Source organism: Phyllobates terribilis, unplaced genomic scaffold, assembly GCF_046119375.1.
Source record: "Phyllobates terribilis strain yellow unplaced genomic scaffold, ASM4611937v1 Scaffold_1__5_contigs__length_1240528914, whole genome shotgun sequence".
NCBI classification, from domain to species: Eukaryota; Metazoa; Chordata; class Amphibia; order Anura; family Dendrobatidae; genus Phyllobates; species Phyllobates terribilis.
In genome coordinates this window covers 173821845-173844991 of record NW_027362761.1, presented here as the reverse complement: position 1 = coordinate 173844991, position 23147 = coordinate 173821845, and the positions used below count along the sequence as shown (strand labels likewise).

The following is a 23147-nucleotide window of genomic DNA, read 5'->3' as shown; positions in this document are numbered from 1 at the left end:
CATAGTCTAGGGGCTCATTCAGACGTCTATTTTTTTTCCACATACAGTGGGGAATATAAGTATTTGATATACTGCCAATTTTGCAAGTTTTCCCACCTACAAAGAATGGAGAGGTCTGTAATTTTTATCATAGGTACACTTCAACTGTGAGTGAGAGAATCTAAAAATAAAAAACAGAAAATCACATTGTATGATATTTATATAATTAATTTGCATTTTATTGCATGAAATAAGTATTTGATACAATAGAAAAACAGAACTTAATATTTGGTTCAGAAACCTTTGTTTGCAATTACAGAGGTCAGACATTTCATGTAGTTCTTGACCAAGTTTGCACACACTGCAGCAGGGATTTTGGCCCACTCCTCCAGATCTTTCAAGTTTCGAGGATATTGCTGGGCATAATTGAGTTTTAGCTCCCTCCAAAGATTTTCTATTGGGTTCAGGTGTGGAGACTGGCTAGGCCACTCCAGGACCTTGAAATGCTTCTTACGGAGCCACTCCTTAGTTGCCCTGGCTGTGTGTTTTGGGTCATTGTCATGCTAGACGACCCAGCCACGACCCATCTTCTTACTGAGGGAAGGAGGTTGTTTGCTGAAATATCGCAATACATGACCCAATTCATCCTCCCTTCAATACGGTGCAGTCGTCCTGATCCCTTTACAGAAAATCACCCCCAAAGTATGATGTTTCCCCCAGCATGCTTCACGGTTGGGACAGTGTTCTTGTGTAGTCATCCTTCCTTCTCCAAAGACGGCAAGTGACTTTCTCCCATGCCTCCCCTGGATCATCCAGATGATCACTGGCGAACTTCAAACAGGCCTGGACATGCGCTCGCGTGAGCAAGGGGACCTTAGCGTACCATGCAGGATTTTAATTCTTGACGGCGTAGTGAGTTACTAACGGTAATGTTTGAGACTGTGGTCCCAGCTCTCTTCAGGTTATTGAACAGGTCCTCCCATGTAGTTCTGAGCTGATTCCTGACCTTTCTCAGAATCATCCTTACCCCACAAAGCGAGATCCTGTATGGAGCCCCAGACTGAGGTAGATTGACAGTCAAATTGTGTTTCTTCCATTTTCTAATAAATGTGCCAAAAGTTGATGCTTTCTCACCCAGCTGCTTGCCTATAACCTAGAGATCAAGATTACCAAATTCTCCTATCTACTACATCACTGTGGGCTGTGGCTCCTAGGTAGAGTAACAGCTTGCGAACATGGAGACGCGAGTTTGAGTACTGGGGAGACCAGATCACAGGACGGGGAAGCAGTGAATATATAATTTAATATATGTACTGAACAAAGAGAAGTCCCTACCCGCCCTCCCACCTCACCCGAGGAAGAGAATCTATGGAGCGATGAAGACGTAGGAGAGAAGAGAGGCGAGTATAGAAACTGGGACAAAAGATTTGACAAGATTGGGACAGTCCCGCTGCATAAGGGACAGTTGGGAGCTATGCTAGGCGTTGTCAAATGCATTGATGCACAATGTTCCAGAGGTTCTCAAATGGATACAGGTCTGCGGAACATGAGGGCTAGTCACAACAGTGCCTTTGTCATCCTGGAATTGGCTACACACTCTGGCCACATGGGGCATGGTCCTGCACCAGGAGGATTCAAGGCCCATTGGATCAGTATAATGTCTGACAGTGGTTCTGAGGATTTCATCCTGATAGCCAAAAGTACCCTGACTACTGTTAGGCATCATGTGGAGGTTTGTGCAACCCTACAAAGATATGCCTCTGGAGACCATCAAACTGATCATGCTATATGAAGTTGCAGACAGCATAATGTTCACCACGGCATCTCCAGACTCCTTCACATGCAAAACCAGGGAAGCATTGGTCAGGAAATATAAGGAGAGAGTAACTGTCTGTGACCACCACCCGCAGTACCATTCCCGTTTTGGGGCTCGTCTTGCTGTGGTCTCCCCAGTGCACCTGTTGTCACTTTCTTTTATACTAAAGCAGATGAAATGGATTCACAATCGCTTATGCTTCCTAGCTGGGCAGATTAATATTCCTGAAGATAAATTGACTTGAACAAGTATTTTCTTAATTTTTTGACTAACTTATATCTGTATTATGTGTCCCTTCACAAAACTGAACAGTTACAGACATTAAACCTTTTTTTTTACTGTAAACTAACGTCTTTTATATAACTAGCAGTTTGCCATTACATTTCTAAAAGCACATGTGCACACACAGGTATTATAAAACAAATGCTACATATTGATATATACATGTGCAATATGAAAAAAATATAGCTTTTCTGCTCTCTGAATAAAGCAACTACATCCTAACTTGAACATAACCTCACACAAGTGTAACTGCAGCGCCATCTATTGAAAATGTGCCTACTACAACTCAAAGGGAACCTGTCAGCTGCCATATCCCCCTAAACTTCCACAATGTCTCTACTGCACCCCATTTTCTACATTGTAATAAGTTTCTTCTTCGCTGTAATAACTGTAAAATCAAGTTTTGTCCTCACTTACGCTACCCAAATCTAGAAGGACTAGACCAGCAGGGCATTGATTTCCCTAAACTAATCCTCCCTCCCATCTTGTAAGCAGTATCACTATGACTGTTTATGGCTTCACATTTTTTTCTTGGCAGATTGTGTGCCCACGATCTGTAATAACAGCGTTTTGGACGCAGCTCACCTAAAGCTGCGTGCAAACCGCTGCGTTGTATATTAGAAGCACAGTGGATGGGATTTAGAAATCCCATGCCCACTATGCTTCTATTTGACGCCACGGCTTTACGAGTCTCCGCAACAGAAATTTCCACAATAGAATGTATAGGGTACGGTAACTCCCCATGTGTTCAATGAACACATACGGATTTACCTGCATGATAGGATGTAGCGCTTTGGACGCATCGAAATGCTTAAAATAACACAACATACTATGTTATTCTGCCAATCAAAAAGTAGAAGTGGTACACATATTTCTATTATACTTTTCCTCTGACTGTTCCACTCCTGATTTTGGCTTACAGATACTGAGGTAAAAAACTGACCGAATACTGAACGTGTGACTGTGGCCTTACATGCAGGCTCAGGGTTTCATCTAGGATTCAACTATATTTCAAATCTGTAAACTTTCCTAATACAGCACACACAGAAATCTATGGATCTTTCATGCATCGCTATAAAATGGAGATTTTCCCTGTAAGAATCTATAAGGAGAAGACAAATCCAATCCTGGCTTTGGGGAAAAAATGCATAAAAAATAATCAAAATTTCAGTATGTGAAAAGACAGACATTGTAAAAATGCTGTTATTTTATGGGTTTTTAAACAAATCATTTTTAAATTATTGCATTTATAATCCATTTTCATGTCCTATAAATGTAGATAGATCATGAAGAAAATGAAGAATATGGCTTTTAAGCGTGGATTTACACCACCCGACTTGCAGCATTAAATGACCGCCGATTGGTAACCATGCGCATTGAATGATCTGTAATCGATCCTTTCAATGTGCACAGGCTACCATTGTTCTCAGCAGCTCATGTACAGTTTACACAGGATGATGCGCTGTGGAGAAAAATGGTCTTTCTGCAGCATAAAAGATCATTTCACCCAACGAACAAACATTTTGTTCATTCATCTGGTGATAAGTGGATTGCAAGCTTATCATAAAACATGACAAACTTGCAGTATAAGGCTATGTGCCCACGATGCAGAAATGCTCCGGATTTTTTCCTGAGTGTTTCGGCATCTCCCTGGCAGAAAAAAACGCATGCGGATTGTGCATGCGTTTTCCTGCCAGGGACAAGCGGAAGTGAAGCGTTCTTCACTTGCATTTCCGCATGAGGGTTGACAAGCGCTTTCCAAGCGATTTTAGCATTACTTGGAAAGTGCTTGACAACTTGGTCACACTATATAAATCCATGCAAACAGCATGACCCGAGAGAATGTCAAAATATAAAAAAATAAATGTATACTTACCCTCCGATGGCCCCCGAGACTTGCTGCGCTCCTGTGCTGGCTGCCGGCAGGTCGCGGTACGCTGTACTGAAGGACCTGCCGCCACATGACGTCACCGCAGGTCCTACAGATCTGCCCGCAATCTATCAGCAAGCACAGGGAAGGAGTCCGGGGGCTGTCGGAAGGTGAATATAATCTTTATTTTTTATTTTATTCTTTTTTTACAGCTTTTAATGGTACCTGGGTGTGGAGGAGAGTCTCCTGTCCTCCACACCCGGGTACTATCCGCACATTAGAACGCGCCAATTACGCAAGTACAGATGTAGTCTTGCGGAATTGGCGCGTTCTAATGCAAGTCAATGGCGGTGAAAACGCAGCACTTCCGCAAAATAATTGGTAGTGCTGTGTTTTTTTCCGCAATGATAATCCGCAGCGGAAATTGCACAGCACATGCGGATTATCATTGGGGGACATGGCAGGCCTTCTACCATGCGTTTTTTAAGCGTTTCTGCAGCGTTTTTGCCGCTGCGGAAACGCTTAAAAAACGCATCGTGGGCACACAGCCTAAACGAACCTTAAAGTGTAACCATCGTTTTAATTTTTAATTTCATAAATCAATAGTACAAATGAAGATAAGAAACTTTATAATGCGTCTCCTTCTTTCCACTTCTAGACCGGTCATACATTCTCAAAATTTTCAATTCACAGGTAAAATCTGTAATCAGTAACTACGGATAAGATTCAATTTAGAAAGGAGGAGGATAGAGGAGCTAGAAATAACTCCTCCCTCCATCTACCCTTCTATATATCATCTTATAGTCGGAACTGCCATCTCCCATCTCAGTAAGGTAATAATCTGTCTTCACTGAATGCAGATTTTAGCTGTCAATTCAGAATTTTGAGAATGATTGATCAGTCCTGGCGAAAACAGAAGCAGATTTCTCTGATATCTTACAAAGCTTCCTATTTTCATGTGTACTATTAGTTTATGTAATAAAAGTAAACAACGGTTACTCTTTAAGGCTGTGTGCACACGATGCGTTTTTAATGCGTTTCCGCGGCGTTTTTTGCAGCTGCGGAAACGCCGCGTAAGCGTATTAAAAACGCATGGTAGAAGGGAAGCAATGTTCTCCAATGGAAATCCGCATGTGCTGTGCCCATGCTGCGGATGTTTCCGCAGCGTTTATGCTGCGCTCAAAAATCCGCAGCATGTCTATTAATTTTGCGGAAACGCGGCATTTTCGCCGCCATTGACTTGCATTAGAACGCGCCAATACCGCAAGACTGCATTTGTACTTGCGTTATTGGCGCGTTCTAATGTGCGGATGGTACCCGAGTGTGGAGAAGATGAGACTCTCCTCCACACCCAGGTACCATTAAAAAGCTGTAAAAACAAGAATAAAATAAAAAATAAATATATACTTACCTTCTGTCGGCCCGCGCACAGCTCCTGCTTGGTTCCCGGCACTTTGCAGTGAGTTGAAGGACCTGCGCTGACGTCAGAGTCATGTGACGGGTCACGTGACGCTGACGTCGGCAGGTCTTTCAATTCACTGTTGCCGGCAGCCGGGAGAACGGAGTGAGCGGGACACCGGGGGCCATCGGAGGGTAAGTATACAGTACATTTATTTTTACCACTCTCTCGGGTCACACTATATAAATCCATGCTGTTTGCATGGATTTATATAGTGTGACCTAGTTGTCACAAGCACTTTCCAAGTGATGCTAATCGCTTGGGAAGCGCTTGTCAATCTGCATGCGGAAATGTCAGTGGGACCGCTTCATTTCCGCATGTCCCTGGCAGGAAAACGCATGTACATGCGTTTTTTTTCTGCCAGGGAGATGCAGAAACGCTCAGGAAAAAATCCTGAGCATTTCTGCATCGTGTGCACATAGCCTAAGGCCGCCTGGCTCTCAGTTGTCGCCTTGGTAAGATACACTCTTCTATACAAAAATTTATTACTACATGTCAGCCATTTAAATGAATGTAACGTAATACAAAGATGGCATTGGTCTTCCAGAATGAGAGCTGGTGACACCTTACAGCTCTCCAGTGTGGCTCCTCTAATGACAAATGTGCTAAGCAGAGGACACCTTCTACAATGCCTTGAAAAAAAATATTCATACCCAGTGAACTTTTCCACATTTTTTCATGTTACACGCACAAACCTAAATATATTTCATTGGGATTTTATATGATATACCCATCAGCAAAGTACACTGCTCACAAAAATAAAGGGAACACTTAAACAACAGAATATAACTCCAAGTAAATCAAACTTCTGTGAAATCAAACTGTCCACTTAGGAAGCAACACTGATTGTGAATCAATTTCACATGCTGTTGTGCAAATGGAATAGGAGTGGTTCTGCAGGTGGGGACGACAGACCACATCTCAGTACCAATGGTTTCTGGCTGATGTTTCGGTCACTTTTGAATGTTGGTTGTGCTTTCACACTCGTGGTAGCATGAGACGGACTCTACAACCCACAGAAGTTGCACAGGTAGTGCAGCTCATCCAGGCTGGCACATCAACGCGAGCTGTGGCAAGAAGGTTTGCTGTGTCTGTCAGCATAGTGTCCAGAGGCTGGAGGCGCTACCAGGAGACAGGCCAGTACACCAGGAGACGTGGAGGGGGCCGTAGGAGGGCAACAACCCAGCAGCAGGACCGCTACCTCTGCCTTTGTGCAAGGAGGGACAGGAGGAGCACTGCCAGAAAGCTGCAAAATGACCTCCAGCAGGCAACAAATGTGCATGTGTCTGCACAAACTGTTAGAAACCGACTCCATGAGGGTGGTATGAGCCCAACACCGTGCAGGACGCTTGGCATTTGCCACAGAGCACCAGGATTAGCAAAGTCGCCACTGGCACCCTGTGCTCTTCACATATGAAAGCAGGTTCACACTGAGCACATGTGACAGACGTGACAGAGTCTGGAGACGCCGTGGAGAGCGATCTGCTGCCTGCAACATCCTTCAGCATGACCGGTTTGGCAGTGGGTCAGTAATGGTGTGGGGTGGCATTTCTTTGGAGGGCAGCACAGGCCTCCATGTGCTCACCAGAGGTAGCCTGACTGCCAGTAGGTACCGAGATGAGATCCTCAGACCCCTTGTGAGACCATATGCTGGTGCGGTTGGCCCTGGGTTCCTCCTAATGCAGGACAATGCCAGACCTCATGTGGCTGGAGTGTGTCAGCAGTTCCTGCAAGATGAAGGCATTGAAGCTATGGACTGGCCCGCCCGTTCCCCAGACCTGAATCCGATTGAGCACATCTGGGACATCATGTCTCGCTTCATCCACCAACATCACGTTGCACCACAGACTGTCCAGGAGTTGGCGGATGCTTTAGTCCAGGTCTGGGAGGAGATCCCACAGGAGACCATCCGCAACCTCATCAAGAGCATGCCCAGGCGTTGTAGGGAGGTCATACAGGCACGTGGAGGCCACACACAATACTGAGCCTCATTTAGACTTGTTTTAAGGACATTACATCAAAGTTGGATCAGCCTGTAGTGTGTTTTTCTAATTTAATTTTGGGGGTGACTGTAAATCCAAGCCTCCATTGGTTAATAAATTTGATTTCCATTGATTATTTTTGTGTAATTTTGTTGTCAGCACATTCAACTTTCTACAGAACAAAGTATTCAATGAGAATATTTCATTCATTCAGATCTAGGATGTGTTATTTGAGTGTTCCCTTTATTTTTTTGAGCAGTGTAGAAAGTATTTGCAAAGTGTAAAGGAAATTATACATGGTTTTCTAATTTTAAAAATATGAATCTGAAAATTGTGACGTGCATTTGTATTCAGCCTCCTGTAGTCGGTTACAGATAAATAAAATCCTCAGTGACCAATTGCCTCCAGAGGTCAACAAATTAGTAAATGGAGTCCTCCTGTGTGTAATTTATTATTAGTATGACTACAGCTGTTCTGTGAAGGCCTCAGAGGTTTGTTTCAGAACAATAGGGATAAAACAGTATCACAAAAACCAAGGAACACACCAGACAGGTCAGGGATAAAGTTATCGAGAAGAGTAAAGCAGGGTTAGGTAATAAAAAAATACGGCCCAAGCTCTGAACATCTCAAGGAACACTGTTCTTCTATTTTTGGATGATGGATTGGAGTAGGGCACAACTGCAAACCTACAAACATAGGGTCGGCCATCTAAACTGACATCCCAAACAACGATACCACTAATTAAAGAAGAAGCCAAAAGGCCCGTGGTTGCTCTGGAGGAGCTGCAGAAATCCACAGCTCAGGTGAGAGAATCTGTCTACAGGACAACTAATAGTTATATACACCACAAATCTGGCCATTATTGAAGAGTGGCAAGAAGAAATAAACTTTGCAAGCCATATGAAGTCCTGTTTGCAGTTTACAAAAAGCCATGTAGGGGACATAGCCAGCATGTGGAATAAGGTGCTCTGGTCAGATGAGAAAAAAATAGAACTTTTTGGGCTAAATGCAAAACGCTAAGCATGGCAGAAATCTACCAATGAACTGCACTTCACCCTGAAAACACCATCCGACCGTCAAACATGGTGGTAGCAGCATCATTGTGTGGGGATGCTTTTCTTCAGCAGAGACAAAGAAGCTGGGAAGAGTTGATGGAAAGATGATTGAAGCTAAATACAGGGCAATACTGGAGGTAAACCTGTTAGAGGCTGCAAAAAACGTGAGACTGAGGCATAGGTTCACCTTCCAGCAGGAAAATGAACAAAAACTTACTGCCAGAGCTACAATAGAACGGTTTACATCAAGGCATATTCATGTGTTTGAATGGCCCATTCAAAGTCCAGACCTAAATCCCAGTGAGAATCTGTGGCAAGACTTTAAAATTGCTGTTCACAGATGCTCTCCATCCAATTCCACTGAGCTAGAAATAGCTTGCAAAGAAGAATAGGCAAAAATTTCAGCCTCTAGATGTGAAAGGCTGGTAGAGACATACAAAAGCCTTGCAACAGTAATTGCAGCAAAATATGGCCCTACAAAGTATTGACTCAGGGGAGCTGAATAGAAACGCACGTCACAATTTTCAGACTTTTATTTTTAAAGTATTTAGAAAATCATGTATCATTTCCTTTACACTTCACAAATACTTCACCTTAGTGTTGGTAGATCACATAAAATCCAAATAAAAACATTTAAGTTTGTAGGTGTAACATGGAAAAGGTCACAGTCTATGAATACTTTTTCAAGGCACTATATATGATCTTCATAAACCTAAATATGATAAATGAATGTACAGTAGCTCTTAGCGAGACAACCCCTGTAATTGTATACCCAGAGAAGAGAACATAAAAAGATAAAGTTGAACATAAGTTGAAGAAACAATGACCGATATTTTCGTAAACACCCTAAAGAGAAGATAATAAAATATGGTACATACCCCAAAGGAAACATCATAATCACTTGGTGTGAATGGTTGATCGGCCAGATCCTCAAAAAATTCTGCCAGGGAATACAATGTATCTGCTGCCAACCTTTCATAGGTAGTTTCATCCAAAGTACTACGAATAAAAAACATGTTTAATATAGGCATAAAGCAGTAAGGCAACAAACAGAAAAAAAATTCCTTAAAAAAAGCCCACCGTCTCTAGAATCTCCCTTTCATATTTCTGCGGGATGTTATTGGTATTGTCCCACATTTTTTTCATATTACTTCCAGCTGATTTCAATAGAAAAACTCGATCATGGTGCTTTTTTTCAATGTGTTAAAGAAAGCAACATATTAATTCTTGAGGCCAATAAACTAGAAGCAAGAAGAAAAAGGACCATACATAAACCATGTGGCAAAGAAAAGGCTACAAGATTCCAAGACAGATTTCTCTTGCAGGAAAATCCACGTAAAGAAACTGTGTGAACATAGTCTAGGGGCTCATTCAGACGTCTATTTTTTTTCCACATACAGTGGGGAATATAAGCATTTTTAAATAATTAAATTGCATGAAATAAGTATTTGATCACCTACCAACCAGCAAGAATTCTGGCTCTCACAGAGCTGTTAGTTTTTCTTTAAAAAGCCCTCTTACTCTGCACTCATTACATGTATTAATTCCACCTGTTTGAACTCGTCACCTGTCCTCACACACTCAAATCACACTCCAACCTCTCCACCATGGCCAAGACCAAAGAGCTGTCTAGGGACAGGATACCAGGGACAAAGTGGTAGACCTGCACAAGGCTGGGATGGGCTACAGGACAATAGGCAAGCAGCTTGTTGAGAAGGCAACAACTGTTCGTACAACTGAAAGAAATACAAGATTACTTCTTCTTCGGTTTGGGGCTCCATGCAAGATCTCGCTTCGTGGGGTAAGGATGAGTCTGAGAAAGGTCAGGAATCAGTCCAGAACTACATGGGAATACCTAGTCAATGACCTGAAGAGAGCTGGGACCACAGTCTCAAACATTACCGTTATTAACACACTACGCAGTCATGGATTAAAATCCTGCAGGGCACACAAGGTTCCCCTGTTCATGCTAGCACATGTCCAGGCCCATTTGAAGGTCATCAATGACCATCTGGATGATCCAAAGGAGGCATGGGAGACTGTCATGTGGTCAGATAAGATCAAAATAGAACTTTTTGGTATCAACTCCACTCGCCGTGTTAGGAGGAAGAAGGATGAAAACAACCTCATGAACACCGTCCGAACCGTGAAGCATGTGGGGAAACATCATACTTTGGGGGTGCTTTTCTGCAAAAGGGACAGGACGACTGCATCGTATTGAAGGGACCATGGATGTGGTCATGTATCGCGAGATTTTGGCCAACAACCTCCTTCCCTTAGTAAGATCATTGAAGATGGGTGGTGGCTGGGTCTTCTAGCATGACAATGACCCGAAACACACAGCCAGGGAAACTAAGGAGTGGCTCCATAAGAAGCATTTCAAGGTCCTGGAGTGGCCTAGCCAGTCTCCAGACCTGAACCCAATAGAAAATCTTTGGAGGAAGCTGAAACTCAATGTTGCCCAGCGACAGCCCCGAAACCTGAGAGATCTGGAGAAGATCTGTATGGAGGAGTGGGCCAAAATCCCTGCTGCAGTATGTGCAAACTTGGTCAAGAACTGCACAAAACGTCTGATCTCTGTAATTGCAAACAAAGATTTCTGAACCAAATATTAAGTTCTGTTTTTCTATTGTATCAAATACTTATTTCATGCAATAAAATGCATATTAATTATGTAAAAATCATACAATGTGATTTTCTGAATTTTTTTTAGTTTCTGTCTCTTGCAGTTGAAGTGTACCTAAGATAAAAATTACAGACCTCTCCATTCTTTGTAGAAAAAACTTGCAAAATCGGCAGTGCATCAAATACTTATTTTCCCCACTGTAAGAGAAAAAATGACTGGGTTTAATTAATTATTTTCATCAGAACTTCATCAAGCTTGCCCCCGAAACGTTGAACAAGGTGCGCGATTGCACACCCATTCCCTATCCTTGAGATCTCCATGACCCCCAAACTATCTTGTTGGATTGCTTACTACAAGTAAATAATAGCAGCTCTGAAAACTAATCGGACTTGTGTACTTTACATTATACCTTGCATATGCAGTTTTTGAGTGTATGGGGGTCTAACTTCCAACACCCACACTGATCAGCCGTTTTGAGCAGTGACCATATAGAACAGTGAACGGAGCCATAACAGCAACTCAGCTCGTAATCAATTCTAACCCCATTCACAGTTTAGAGGTAGCCAGCACTGAAGCTGAAAACAGCTGACTAACGGAAGAGTTGGAATCCCACCGCTCTGATGTTAATGACCCCGTGTAAGGCCAACCACCTTTAACTGTAAATGAATGTTTGAACATGTGTTATGCACACGCCCGGGCTAAGCGGCGTGTGCGTGGGATTGGTAGTGATTCCACTGGACCGTGCCGGAGAGTGAATGCCTGGAGGGGCGTGACTAAGTATTCACCCGATCCGACCAGGGTCGCACGACGGCATACGACGCCAGTGCACCAAGGAGGAACCGAGCAGAGGGACCAGGTGCTACTCCAGGACAGACCCCGGACACGGCTGTTGACCCACACAGGGGAATACAGGAACAGGCTGGTAGGCTGGCACACAGACTGGAGGGTATAGGCAGGCACGACTGGTATGCAGGCAGGCGGGTATGCAGGCAGGGGGGTAAAGGCAAGCACAGCTAGAGTGCAGACAGGGAGGCACTAGCAGGAAGGAACACAGGCGGGATAGGACCCAGTACACACCGGGACTCAGGAACAATACAGGCAGAGGGTTACAGGCAAGCACAGCTAGAGTGCAGACAAGGCTGAGCAGGGAGGACAGGGCTCTGTTCACACGGAACAGACAGGAAGGGAAAGACAGAGCCAGATACTCACACAGTACTTGCAGAGACAACAAGCAGGAGTTAGGTACGAGTACAGACTCTGCAGAAAAAGGAAGGGAACGGACATAGAGGCAAAACAGGTAAAGGACAGGAGAGAGTTCAGACTGGAACTGAGTGTACGGAGGAGACCGACACTGCAGAGGGATACAGGAGCGGGTCTGGGAATACGGCCCCCAGAGAGGCAGAACGAACAGGCAAGGAGCGTGTTCAGACAGGACAGACCAGACGCAGGAGCGGGTCTAGGAAATCGGCCACTAGAAGGCGGAACGAACAGGCAAGGAGCGTGTTCAGACAGGACAGACCAGACACAGGAGAACACAGAAAGGAGTCAGTTCAGACACGGGAGCTGATACCGCAAAGCAGGAGACATACAGGACTCAGTTCAGACACGGGAGCTGATACCGCAAAGCAGGAGACATACAGGACACAGTTCAGACACGGGAGCTGATACCGCAAAGCAGGAGACATACAGGACTCAGTTCAGACACGGGAACTGATACAAAAAGCAGGAGACAAGAGACGGGACCTGGCACCTTCAGAGTGCAAGCACACACTGAAGGAAACACTATGCTCAGGCAGGGATAGAAGGGAGCTGCTGAGCTATATACCAAGTGACAGACAGCAATAGGCTGAGGACGCACAAGGGGTGTGACCCACAGCAGGTACAAAAGGCAGGAAGTGATCGGGCGCCGCCCTTAAGCAGCAGAAACAGACACAAACAGACAGCATGGAGGGAAGCCAGAGAGACATTCTGGACAGGAGATCAAGTGCGCCCTCTTGCACAGTGGGAGATGGACCACCATGCAAGGACGCCGCCAGGTATGTTACAGTACCTCCCCCCTTACGCCCCCTCTTCTTCAGGCCTGCCAGAATCTTCCGCAGGGAATTCGAAGGCCAGTCGTTCACTGGGTTGGAGGGGGACAGAGACTTAAGGGTAATCTCTGCTTCGAGGTACATCTTGTCAAGCTCACAGGAAGAAATAGACGGGTTATCACGTACATAATGAGGAAAAGTCACTGTCTCTTTGTTATCTGGTGGTATCCCGGAGGATTCAGGAAACAACTGGAGGTCCTCCGCCGGGTCAGAAGAGTGCAGAGGCTCAGAGAAAACAACTGCTTCAGAGTACACTAGGTCGGACTCACTGGAGGAAGCAGGCGAGGTATCGGGTACCGAGTATAGGAAAGTCTCTGTCCATTCACCACCAGGTGGCACCCCGAAGGGTTCTGGAGACAGCTGGCGGTCCTCCGCCTGGTCAGAGGGGTGTAGAGACTCACGGGTAACCTCTGCTTCAGAGTACACTAGGTCGGACTCACTGGAGGAAGCAGGCGAGGTATCGGGTACCGAGAATAGGAAAGTCTCTGTCCATTCACCACCAGGTGGCACCCCGAAGGGTTCTGGAGACAGCTGGCGGTCCTCCGCCTGGTCAGAGGGGTGTAGAGACTCACGGGTAACCTCTGCTTCAGAGTACACTAGGTCGGACTCACTGGACGAAGCAAGCGAGGTATCAGATCCAGGATATAGGAAAGTCTCTGTCCATTCACCACCAGGTGGCACCCCGAAGGATTCTGAACACAACTGGAGGTCCCCCGCCTGGTCGGAGGGGTGTAGAGACTCAGGAGTAACCTCTGCTTCGGAGTACACTAAGTTGGACTCACTGGACGAAGCGAGCGAGGTATCAGGTACAGAGTATAGGAGAGTCTCTGTCCTTTCGCTACCAGGTAGCACCCCGAAGGGTTCAGGAGACAACTGGAGATCCTCCGCCTGGTCGGAGGGGTGTAGAGACTCGGAGGTAACTACCACTTTGGGGTACCCATTGTCAGGCTCACAGGACGAAGCGGACAAAGTATTGAGTACCGGGTGTAGAGAAGTCTCTCTCCATTTGTCATCGAGTGGTATCCCGGAGGGTTCAGGAGGCAACAGGGGATCCTCCGCCAGGTAGTAGAGGTGCACAGACTCTGAGGTAACCACAGCTTTGGAGCATCCTTGGACATGCACACCGGTTAAAGAGAAAGAAGCATCTGATGCCGGGTGCAGGAAGTTCTCCTGTGTGGAGTCTGGATGGGCAGAAGTCTCTTCGGCCAGGAGAACTGGTGCACTACCCACGCACATTACCCATTGGGGTTTCTCCGGGATACAGGGAGATGAAGCTTCAGTAGGGACTCCAGGGCTGGGGTCAGGAGGTCTCAGGGAGGACAGACCCTGGCGTGACGGCTTGCCTCTAAGTCTAGCACGTCTGGACTGCCTCTTGAGGTTGAGAGAAGTATTCCGGAAAGCGTAGTCACCCTGTGAGGATTCTGGGTGGGCAGTAGTCTCATTGGGCTGGAGGACTATTGCGCTACCCACACACATTACCCGTCGGGGCTGCTCTGGGATATTGGGAAGTGAAGCTTCAGCAGGGGCTTCAGAGTTAGGGTCCTCGAAGACCATACGAAAGGCCACCAGGAAGGCCTGCAGGTCAAGGATGACAGGATCCCATGCTTCCCATAGGGGGGTGACCCATTTCAAGGCATCACCCGCTAGGTAGTCAATCATAAAGGCCACTTTAGCCCAATCGGAAGGAAAATAGAGAGGGTAGGCCTTAAAGTGTAGCATGCATTGCTCCACAAATGCACGACACTGTCTTGGATCCCCATAGTAACGTGGCGGATCCGCAGGAACGAGAGCTGATAGATCCATCTGGACGGGTGCGTAATTCGCCTGGAACTCAGCTAAAGGGGGAAAAAAAAATTTATTTATTTTATTTTAATGCATGTATTCGCTGGAAAAACTTCTCAAAGAGCGAAGGCCGTGGGGCTCAACGGGAACCATGGCCTGAGCATGCTGTTATGCACACGCCCGGGCTAAGCGGCGTGTGCGTGGGATTGGTAGTGATTCCACTGGACCGTGCCGGAGAGTGAATGCCTGGAGGGGCGTGACTAAGTATTCACCCGATCCGACCAGGGTCGCACGACGGCATACGACGCCAGTGCACCAAGGAGGAACCGAGCAGAGGGACCAGGTGCTACTCCAGGACAGACCCCGGACACGGCTGTTGACCCACACAGGGGAATACAGGAACAGGCTGGTAGGCTGGCACACAGACTGGAGGGTATAGGCAGGCACGACTGGTATGCAGGCAGGCGGGTATGCAGGCAGGGGGGTAAAGGCAAGCACAGCTAGAGTGCAGACAGGGAGGCACTAGCAGGAAGGAACACAGGCGGGATAGGACCCAGTACACACCGGGACTCAGGAACAATACAGGCAGAGGGTTACAGGCAAGCACAGCTAGAGTGCAGACAAGGCTGAGCAGGGAGGACAGGGCTCTGTTCACACGGAACAGACAGGAAGGGAAAGACAGAGCCAGATACTCACACAGTACTTGCAGAGACAACAAGCAGGAGTTAGGTACGAGTACAGACTCTGCAGAAAAAGGAAGGGAACGGACATAGAGGCAAAACAGGTAAAGGACAGGAGAGAGTTCAGACTGGAACTGAGTGTACGGAGGAGACCGACACTGCAGAGGGATACAGGAGCGGGTCTGGGAATACGGCCCCCAGAGAGGCGGAACGAACAGGCAAGGAGCGTGTTCAGACAGGACAGACCAGACGCAGGAGCGGGTCTAGGAAATCGGCCACTAGAAGGCGGAACGAACAGGCAAGGAGCGTGTTCAGACAGGACAGACCAGACACAGGAGAACACAGAAAGGAGTCAGTTCAGACACGGGAGCTGATACCGCAAAGCAGGAGACATACAGGACTCAGTTCAGACACGGGAGCTGATACCGCAAAGCAGGAGACATACAGGACACAGTTCAGACACGGGAGCTGATACCGCAAAGCAGGAGACATACAGGACTCAGTTCAGACACGGGAACTGATACAAAAAGCAGGAGACAAGAGACGGGACCTGGCACCTTCAGAGTGCAAGCACACACTGAAGGAAACACTATGCTCAGGCAGGGATAGAAGGGAGCTGCTGAGCTATATACCAAGTGACAGACAGCAATAGGCTGAGGACGCACAAGGGGTGTGACCCACAGCAGGTACAAAAGGCAGGAAGTGATCGGGCGCCGCCCTTAAGCAGCAGAAACAGACACAAACAGACAGCATGGAGGGAAGCCAGAGAGACATTCTGGACAGGAGATCAAGTGCGCCCTCTTGCACAGTGGGAGATGGACCACCATGCAAGGACGCCGCCAGGTATGTTACAGTCTGCAGCGTAGCATCTCATGTGTTCAGGTTGCTATGGTAGGCATTGGAGATATATATATATATTACATGGTAAAAAATGACAAAGCTCTGTTTACATCTGCATTGGGGCTTTCTGTCCCTTGCGAGCATTGTCCCTAATGAGAACATGTTAGGAAGCAGCACTATTCTTGTGTTCAATCAAAACAACAGAAACTTAACTAGAACTGTAATAGACCCTATTGAAAATTAAAGGGACTTGGACAAACTCTTCTTAAATACTGTATTCTCCATTATAAAACAAAAATAACAGATACCTCCAGCATCAGCGATGTCAGAGCCGACTCTCTCAGGGCTCGAATGACATTGTTATGCCACGTGAGCACTGCAGCCAGTCAGTAACCCCTAATAGATTGCTTTGCTCACACTTCCCTTGGGCTAAACTCAGAAGTCCAAGGGAAATGTGAGAACCTCTTCACCCATTAGCATCCACTGATTGTTATGCCACATGTGCTAATATCAGTGGAATGGCACCAATGTGGGAGGCGAGAATCTGCATTTTTTTATTCTACACTGGAAAGTACAGCATTTAACAATGGATTGTCCAAGTGGATAACCCCTTTAATTGCTGAAATTGTGTACCATTCCAAATCTGCCAAATTTCAGTAGCGGCCATTATACACAGAAGCCATAGCAGAGATGTAGTCCGTTTAGGTCAACCCGATTCTCCTGAAGTATTAATCCAGAGAAAGGCAAAGCATCTCCTATAAAAGGTAGTTGCTAATTGTTCCCAATTTTACAGAAAATAAAACCATGATACACTCGGGGACAGGACTGGACTGGAACGGAAACTTAGCCCTGGCATTTGGAAGCACACAGGCCCACCCAGTGCGTGGTGAATGTGAAATATTTTCGGCACAATTTTTAAATAAAAATTGCTGCAAACTTCACCTCATCATTGACAGACAAAACTGAATTGACATAATGTAAAATATAAATTTCCCTCCATGAAAAAGTTAATTTCTTTCAGCTGGAGGGATGGACATATTTGTAATATAGGGCTCCATAATCCCAAAAACGTTTGATAGTACCAGAAAAGTGAACGAGATTTCTGAAATCTCATGGAAAACCAGGTTTGAAGCCGTTTCATGTCTGCAGCGTCTAATCTTTCAGCATTTTTGCAGCGTTTTTCACCCTTTCTAAAGAACGGGAAAAAATCTCTTAAAAAACGCAGCAATATCAAGGCGATTTTCCTGCCAAGAAAACATTATTGGTGCAGAAATGTCTGCAGCAAATACGCGTGCCATATGATGTTCAGTAAACATTGCAGACTATGGGCTGTTATCTTTACTAGATACTGACTTCAACAATTATCTTGAACAGGAGAAAGGTGCAGTTACACCGGCCGACAGCAGCCATTAAAGCGACTTTCCACCACTTTGTCATGTAACTGTAAGTATGGGATTTCCACAGTTGCAGTTACGTGCTGAATAGATTCTCATCATCTTCCCTCAATGTTCTGCTGAGTAAAGCGGATGGAAATCTAGTGAGAACATGACCAAATTTAACACAAATCACATTCTAAGTGACAACTGTTCCAACCAACAAGCAGAGCGAGATCCTAACATTGTATATACGGCACACTCAGTTATTCCGTAAGCTGTACTGCTTGCTGAAAGCTTCCTTTAGGGTGAAACAACCGTTTAAACGGCTATAACCATTTTTAAAAGAGTGGCTATAATACGGCTAAGAATAGATGTGCCGGCCATTCTTCCCCTTCTTTTTTGCTTATATTTTATGTTATATAGAGTTCCTCAATAAATTAATGCCATCCCCCATTACCTTTTTCATCTCTTCTTACAAGTATGTCTTGTATCTTCGCTAAAACATGGTAATAAGTAGCACATTAGACCCTTTTATAATGGGTAGTGTATAAACACTGCATATTTCAAGGTTATGTGCTTCTGATGACTAATTCTGGCAGCTAAATAGGAAAGGGTTCTTTACAGTTAGAGCAGTCAGCATGTGGAATGACGACCACAAGAGGTAGTAATGGCAGACACTATAGCAGAATTTAAAAAAGGTCTGGATACTTTAACAAAACAGAATATTGTGAGTTATAAATAATCTAGTAATAGAAAATGCATAACTTTGAAGATACTTTGAACTTTATGGTCCTAGGTCTTTTTTCAACCTATATAACTATGCAACTATGTAGAATGTACATTAGAAAAATGCTTCAAATGCAATTCCCTATAATATTATTTTACAAGTAATTTCCTCTTAATTTTTTTCCTTTGTAATGTGCTAGTTATAAGACCAATCACTGGATATAAAAAGTGCAAAACACTCCTGAAAAACTTGCACATTTAATCTGTCATCTGTATTTCTTATGGTGCCCAAAGGAAGCCATAATGATAAGGAGCCTGCTTGGTAACAAGTGCAGTTATTTGCCTCTACAGTGAAAGCAAATTACCAATGATGAAAGGGTTACTACTTGGGCCCTACATCAGTAATAGCCCCTGTAGTAACCATGACAACTGTTATGAGATGATAAACAAGTGTCATAAAGAAGATTCCATAAAAGAACAGCGCTCTGCCATGATCAGCGCCATTACTGATGCAGAGGACCTTGAGATTGACCACCCCAGGTAATGTGCCGACCTTGGTCTAATTTGGAGGTTCTAGCAGGGAAAGGGGTTGTCTGCTTTAGACACCCAGAGGACATGGGAAGGTAACAGAGAGGTACCTAGCACAGGATCCCCTTCTGTTACCCTCTACATAGAACTGCTCTCCTATGGGTGTTCATGGATGGATCTATATCTTTAATGGGTGATAAATTGGGTGAGGTGAGGAGGAAGGAAGAGGGGCGAGGAGGAAGGAAGAGGGGCGAGGAGGAAGGAAGAGGGGCGAGGAGGAAGGAAGAGGGGCGAGGAGGAAGGAAGAGGGGCGAGGAGGAAGGAAGAGGGGCGAGGAGGAAGGAAGAGGGGCAAGGAGGAAGGAAGAGGGGCAAGGAGGAAGGAAGAGGGGCAAGGAGGAAGGAAGAGGGGCAAGGAGAGGGCAGAGAGGGCAAGGAGGGCGAAGAGGGCAGGGGAAAGGGGGAGGGACGAGGAGGAATAAGGAATTATCTATAACGAACTGTAAACGAGTGTCCAACGTCTTGAGATTTGTACCATTTCTCATTAACAGATCCAGGTCCATCCATCTGGGCAATCCGATCAACCAAATTCATTCTAGCACTCAATGTGGTGGCAGATATCGCAGTCAGATCTCCCCCACATCCAGTTTATCACATTTATAGTCTATATTTATGTTTCTCTCTGTAAACCTGGTAAAATGTACAAGTTCTAAAACTATTATGTCGGCACCATCTCTCTAAGCCCAAGGGAAGGACAATCCTCCAGCCATGGTTTCCTAGAGGTTTCCTCCACAGGGGTTTTTCCTCTCCTGAGTGCTGGAGGGTGACTCTTTGTGAGTCGGGGGTTGTGCTATTTTCGGTGCCATGTGAATTTAAATAAAGTTGAGAACGTTTGACATCCAATTGCAATGTTTCGTGTATTTATTTTGTATGCTTCTGTCTGATTCATTTTGTTTGGGAGTAGGGGTCCATCAAGGTCACTGAGTGATACGTGTGGATATCTGCCTCCAGCAGTTTTGCCCCAGGGTTGCTCCTGCTCTGGGGAGTATGATGGAGCAGAGAAGACAAGCATTACAGCACCTGCAAGTGTGCACTCATCCTCGGAATAAGGACTTATATTACAGTATTACACGCAGCTTCCTCATTCACACAGTGAGTATTTTGGGCAGTAATTTACATCAGTAAATTTGTTACATTTGTAAGCTAACAACCAGAGAGGAACAAACACAGAGAAAAATAATAACAAACACTTTCACCTCTTCTGTGTTTTGGATTCACTCCTGGCATCTGTTAACAAATACTGATGAAAAATATCGCCATGTAAAAGCGCCCTAAATCCTTACTGACTGATTTCACATTTGAGTTGCAGAGAAGCAGCAGAGGTTGCAAGCATTAAAGGAGTTTCCTGGTTTCAAAATCTCATGTCCCCCGGTAGCCATACTGTACTTTCCTCACCCTTCCCAGGAAAGACTGTGCAGCATATGATCCCTTCTATGATAACTGCCTCCCTATCCTCACCTCACTTACAACCAGCTACTGCATCTGAGTTTGAGACGCACTCATTTAGTCTAAGTTCTGCTGCATATTTTCATGCAAAAAAAACAAAACAAAACATATTACAGCGTATAACAGTTCCAGCAAAGTGGATGACATGTATATAATCAAAAAGGCAAAAAGCCTTAGTTACTTACCGGTAACGGGATTTTTTGGAGCCCATGACAGCACCACGAGAGAGAGGATAAGCCCATCATGGACAGGAAACCTACAGGTTAAAAAGGGCGGCACCTCTCTCCCGCCTCAGTTTAGTTAACAGAGCATGAGAGGACCACCAAGGTTAATAACAACAAAACAAATTCATCTTAAACCAATTACTTTAAGTAACTTCCCCCGAAGGTGCAAAAAAGAAAAAATAACTCTACGGGAGTGCAAAAACACCAGTGTAGGGAGGGAATATAAGGGTGCTGTCATGGGCTCCGAAAAATCCCGTTACCTGTAAGTAACTAAGGCTTTATTCGTACTCCCATGACAGCACCACAAGAGAATTACAGAGACGAAAGGAGATTAGGCAGGGACCACCGCTTGAAGCACCCTTCTCCCAAAGGTGAGATCAGAAGAGTCACCCAAATCCAATCTATAATGCCTATAGAAGGTGGAGGGAGAAGACCAGGTAGCAGCAGCCTTACATATGTATTCGATGGAAACACCCGTCTTCTCGGCCCAGGAAGTTGCTACTGCTCTGGTGGAGTGTGCTCTCAACCCTTCCGGTACTTCCCTACTTCCCTATCCCCCAAGGAGTAGGCGAGGGAGATGGCCTCTCTAATCCACCTCGCAATTGTGGATTTTGAAGCTTTACAACCCCTTCTAGCCCCCTGATGGCATATAAATAGGGAACTATCTTTCCTAAAACTGTGTGAAACCTCCAGATATTTAAGCATGCACCTTCTAACATCTAATGTATGTAGTTTCTCCTCTTTCTGATTTTTAGGGGGGAAACAAAAGGTTGGAAGATTTACCTCCTGAGTTCTATGAAACCGTGAGACTACTTTTGGGAGAAAAGCTGGATCAGGCTTTAACACAATTCTATCATCCATAATTTGGGTAAATGGTGGAGATATAGAAAAGGCCTGTATGTCACTTACTCTTCTGGCCGAAGTCAGGGCCACTAACAGGGATGTTTTAAGAAAAATAATTTTATGGGTGGCTGAATCTAGAGGTTCTAAGGGGGGGTTAGTCAAGGCATTTATGACCAGGTTTAAATCCCAGGGAGAGGGTTTGGATTTAATGATAGGTCTACATCTGAAAGAGGCCTTTATAAACCGTGCTACCCAATAATTTGCTGCTATATCCAACACAAATAAGGCTCCTAAAGCCGAAACTTGTACCTTCAAAGTATTAGTGGTTAGACCCCATGCTAAACCCCGCTGTAGGAACACTAGTATCTTCCCAATAGGGATCCCATCCTCTAGTTTGAATTCTGCAAAGGATAGGAGTTTTCTCCAAGTTCTAGCATAGATGCGGGTAGTAACAGGTTTTCTGCTACTTAAGAGAGTGTGTTTACCAAATTTGAGGAAAACCCTTTGCTGGTTAACAGTGCCCTTTCAAATTCCATGCCGTTAAATGGAGATTTGGAGCTGGAGGATGGGAAACTGGACCCTGAGTAAGAAGGTCCGGGATTTCCGGAAGGATCCAGGGGTCTGATATTGACATCCTGCGGAGACAAGAGAACCATGGCCTCTTGGGCCCAAAGGGGCATATGAGGATCATTCTGGCTTCGTCTGTCCTGATCTATCTTAGGACTGACGGAAGCAGGACCATAGGAGGGAAGGCGTACGCCAAAGGAAACTCCCAGGGAATCATGAAGGCATCCACCGCCAGGGGCTTTTTTCTGGGGTTTAGAGAACAAAATGTTTTCACCTTCCGACTGGACTTCGTCGCGAACAAGTCCACTGCTGGAAGACCCCACATTGCCACGATCTTGGAGAATATTTCAGGGTTCAAGGACCATTCTCCTTCTTTTAGGGAATTGCGGCTGAGAAAATCTGCCCTGATGTTTTCTTTTCCTCTTAGATGAACCGCAGAAAGGGAGAGAAAATGATCTTCTGCTTTCTGAAGAAGTCTGTCTGCTACTCTTATTAAGTCTCTTGAACGGGTCCCCCCTTGATGATTTATATACGCTACTGAGACTTGATTGTCCGAGAGTATACGGACATCCTGGCCCTGTAAATATACAAGGAACCCATTGAGCGCATAATCAACCGCCAAAAGCTCCTTAACATTCGAGGAAAACTGTACCTCATTTTCTGACCAGGTTCCCTGAATTAAGCTGTTTTCAAAATGAGCTCCCCAACCTGTAGCACTTGCATCTGTAGTTAAAACTGTCGTAGGTTTACTTTCCCAAGGGACTCCCCTAGAAATATTAGTGTAAACTAACCACCAGCGAAGGGATTGTAAGGAGCGAAGGCCCAATGTAAACTCCCGGTCTAGATGTCCATCTAGGATTGAGTCATTATATAACACATCCCATTGAAGAGCCCTTGAATGAAATTGGGACCAGCGC

At 45.3% G+C, this 23147-nt stretch overlaps 1 protein-coding gene across 3 annotated transcripts in view; it reads right to left on the bottom strand.

The window, feature by feature from the left end:
• FXN (frataxin) overlaps positions 1-23147 on the bottom strand; it is a 110422-nt gene that overhangs the window by 25188 nt on the left and 62087 nt on the right. For 2 of the 3 annotated variants that reach the window (XM_073652600.1, XM_073652620.1), the window contains one exon: positions 9322-9442. In XM_073652600.1, coding sequence (XP_073508701.1) covers positions 9322-9442 — 121 coding nt within the window. Of the gene's footprint in view, positions 1-9321; positions 9443-11203; positions 11267-23147 lie in introns of all 3 variants that reach the window. The other variant, XM_073652610.1, reaches the window with a different exon arrangement.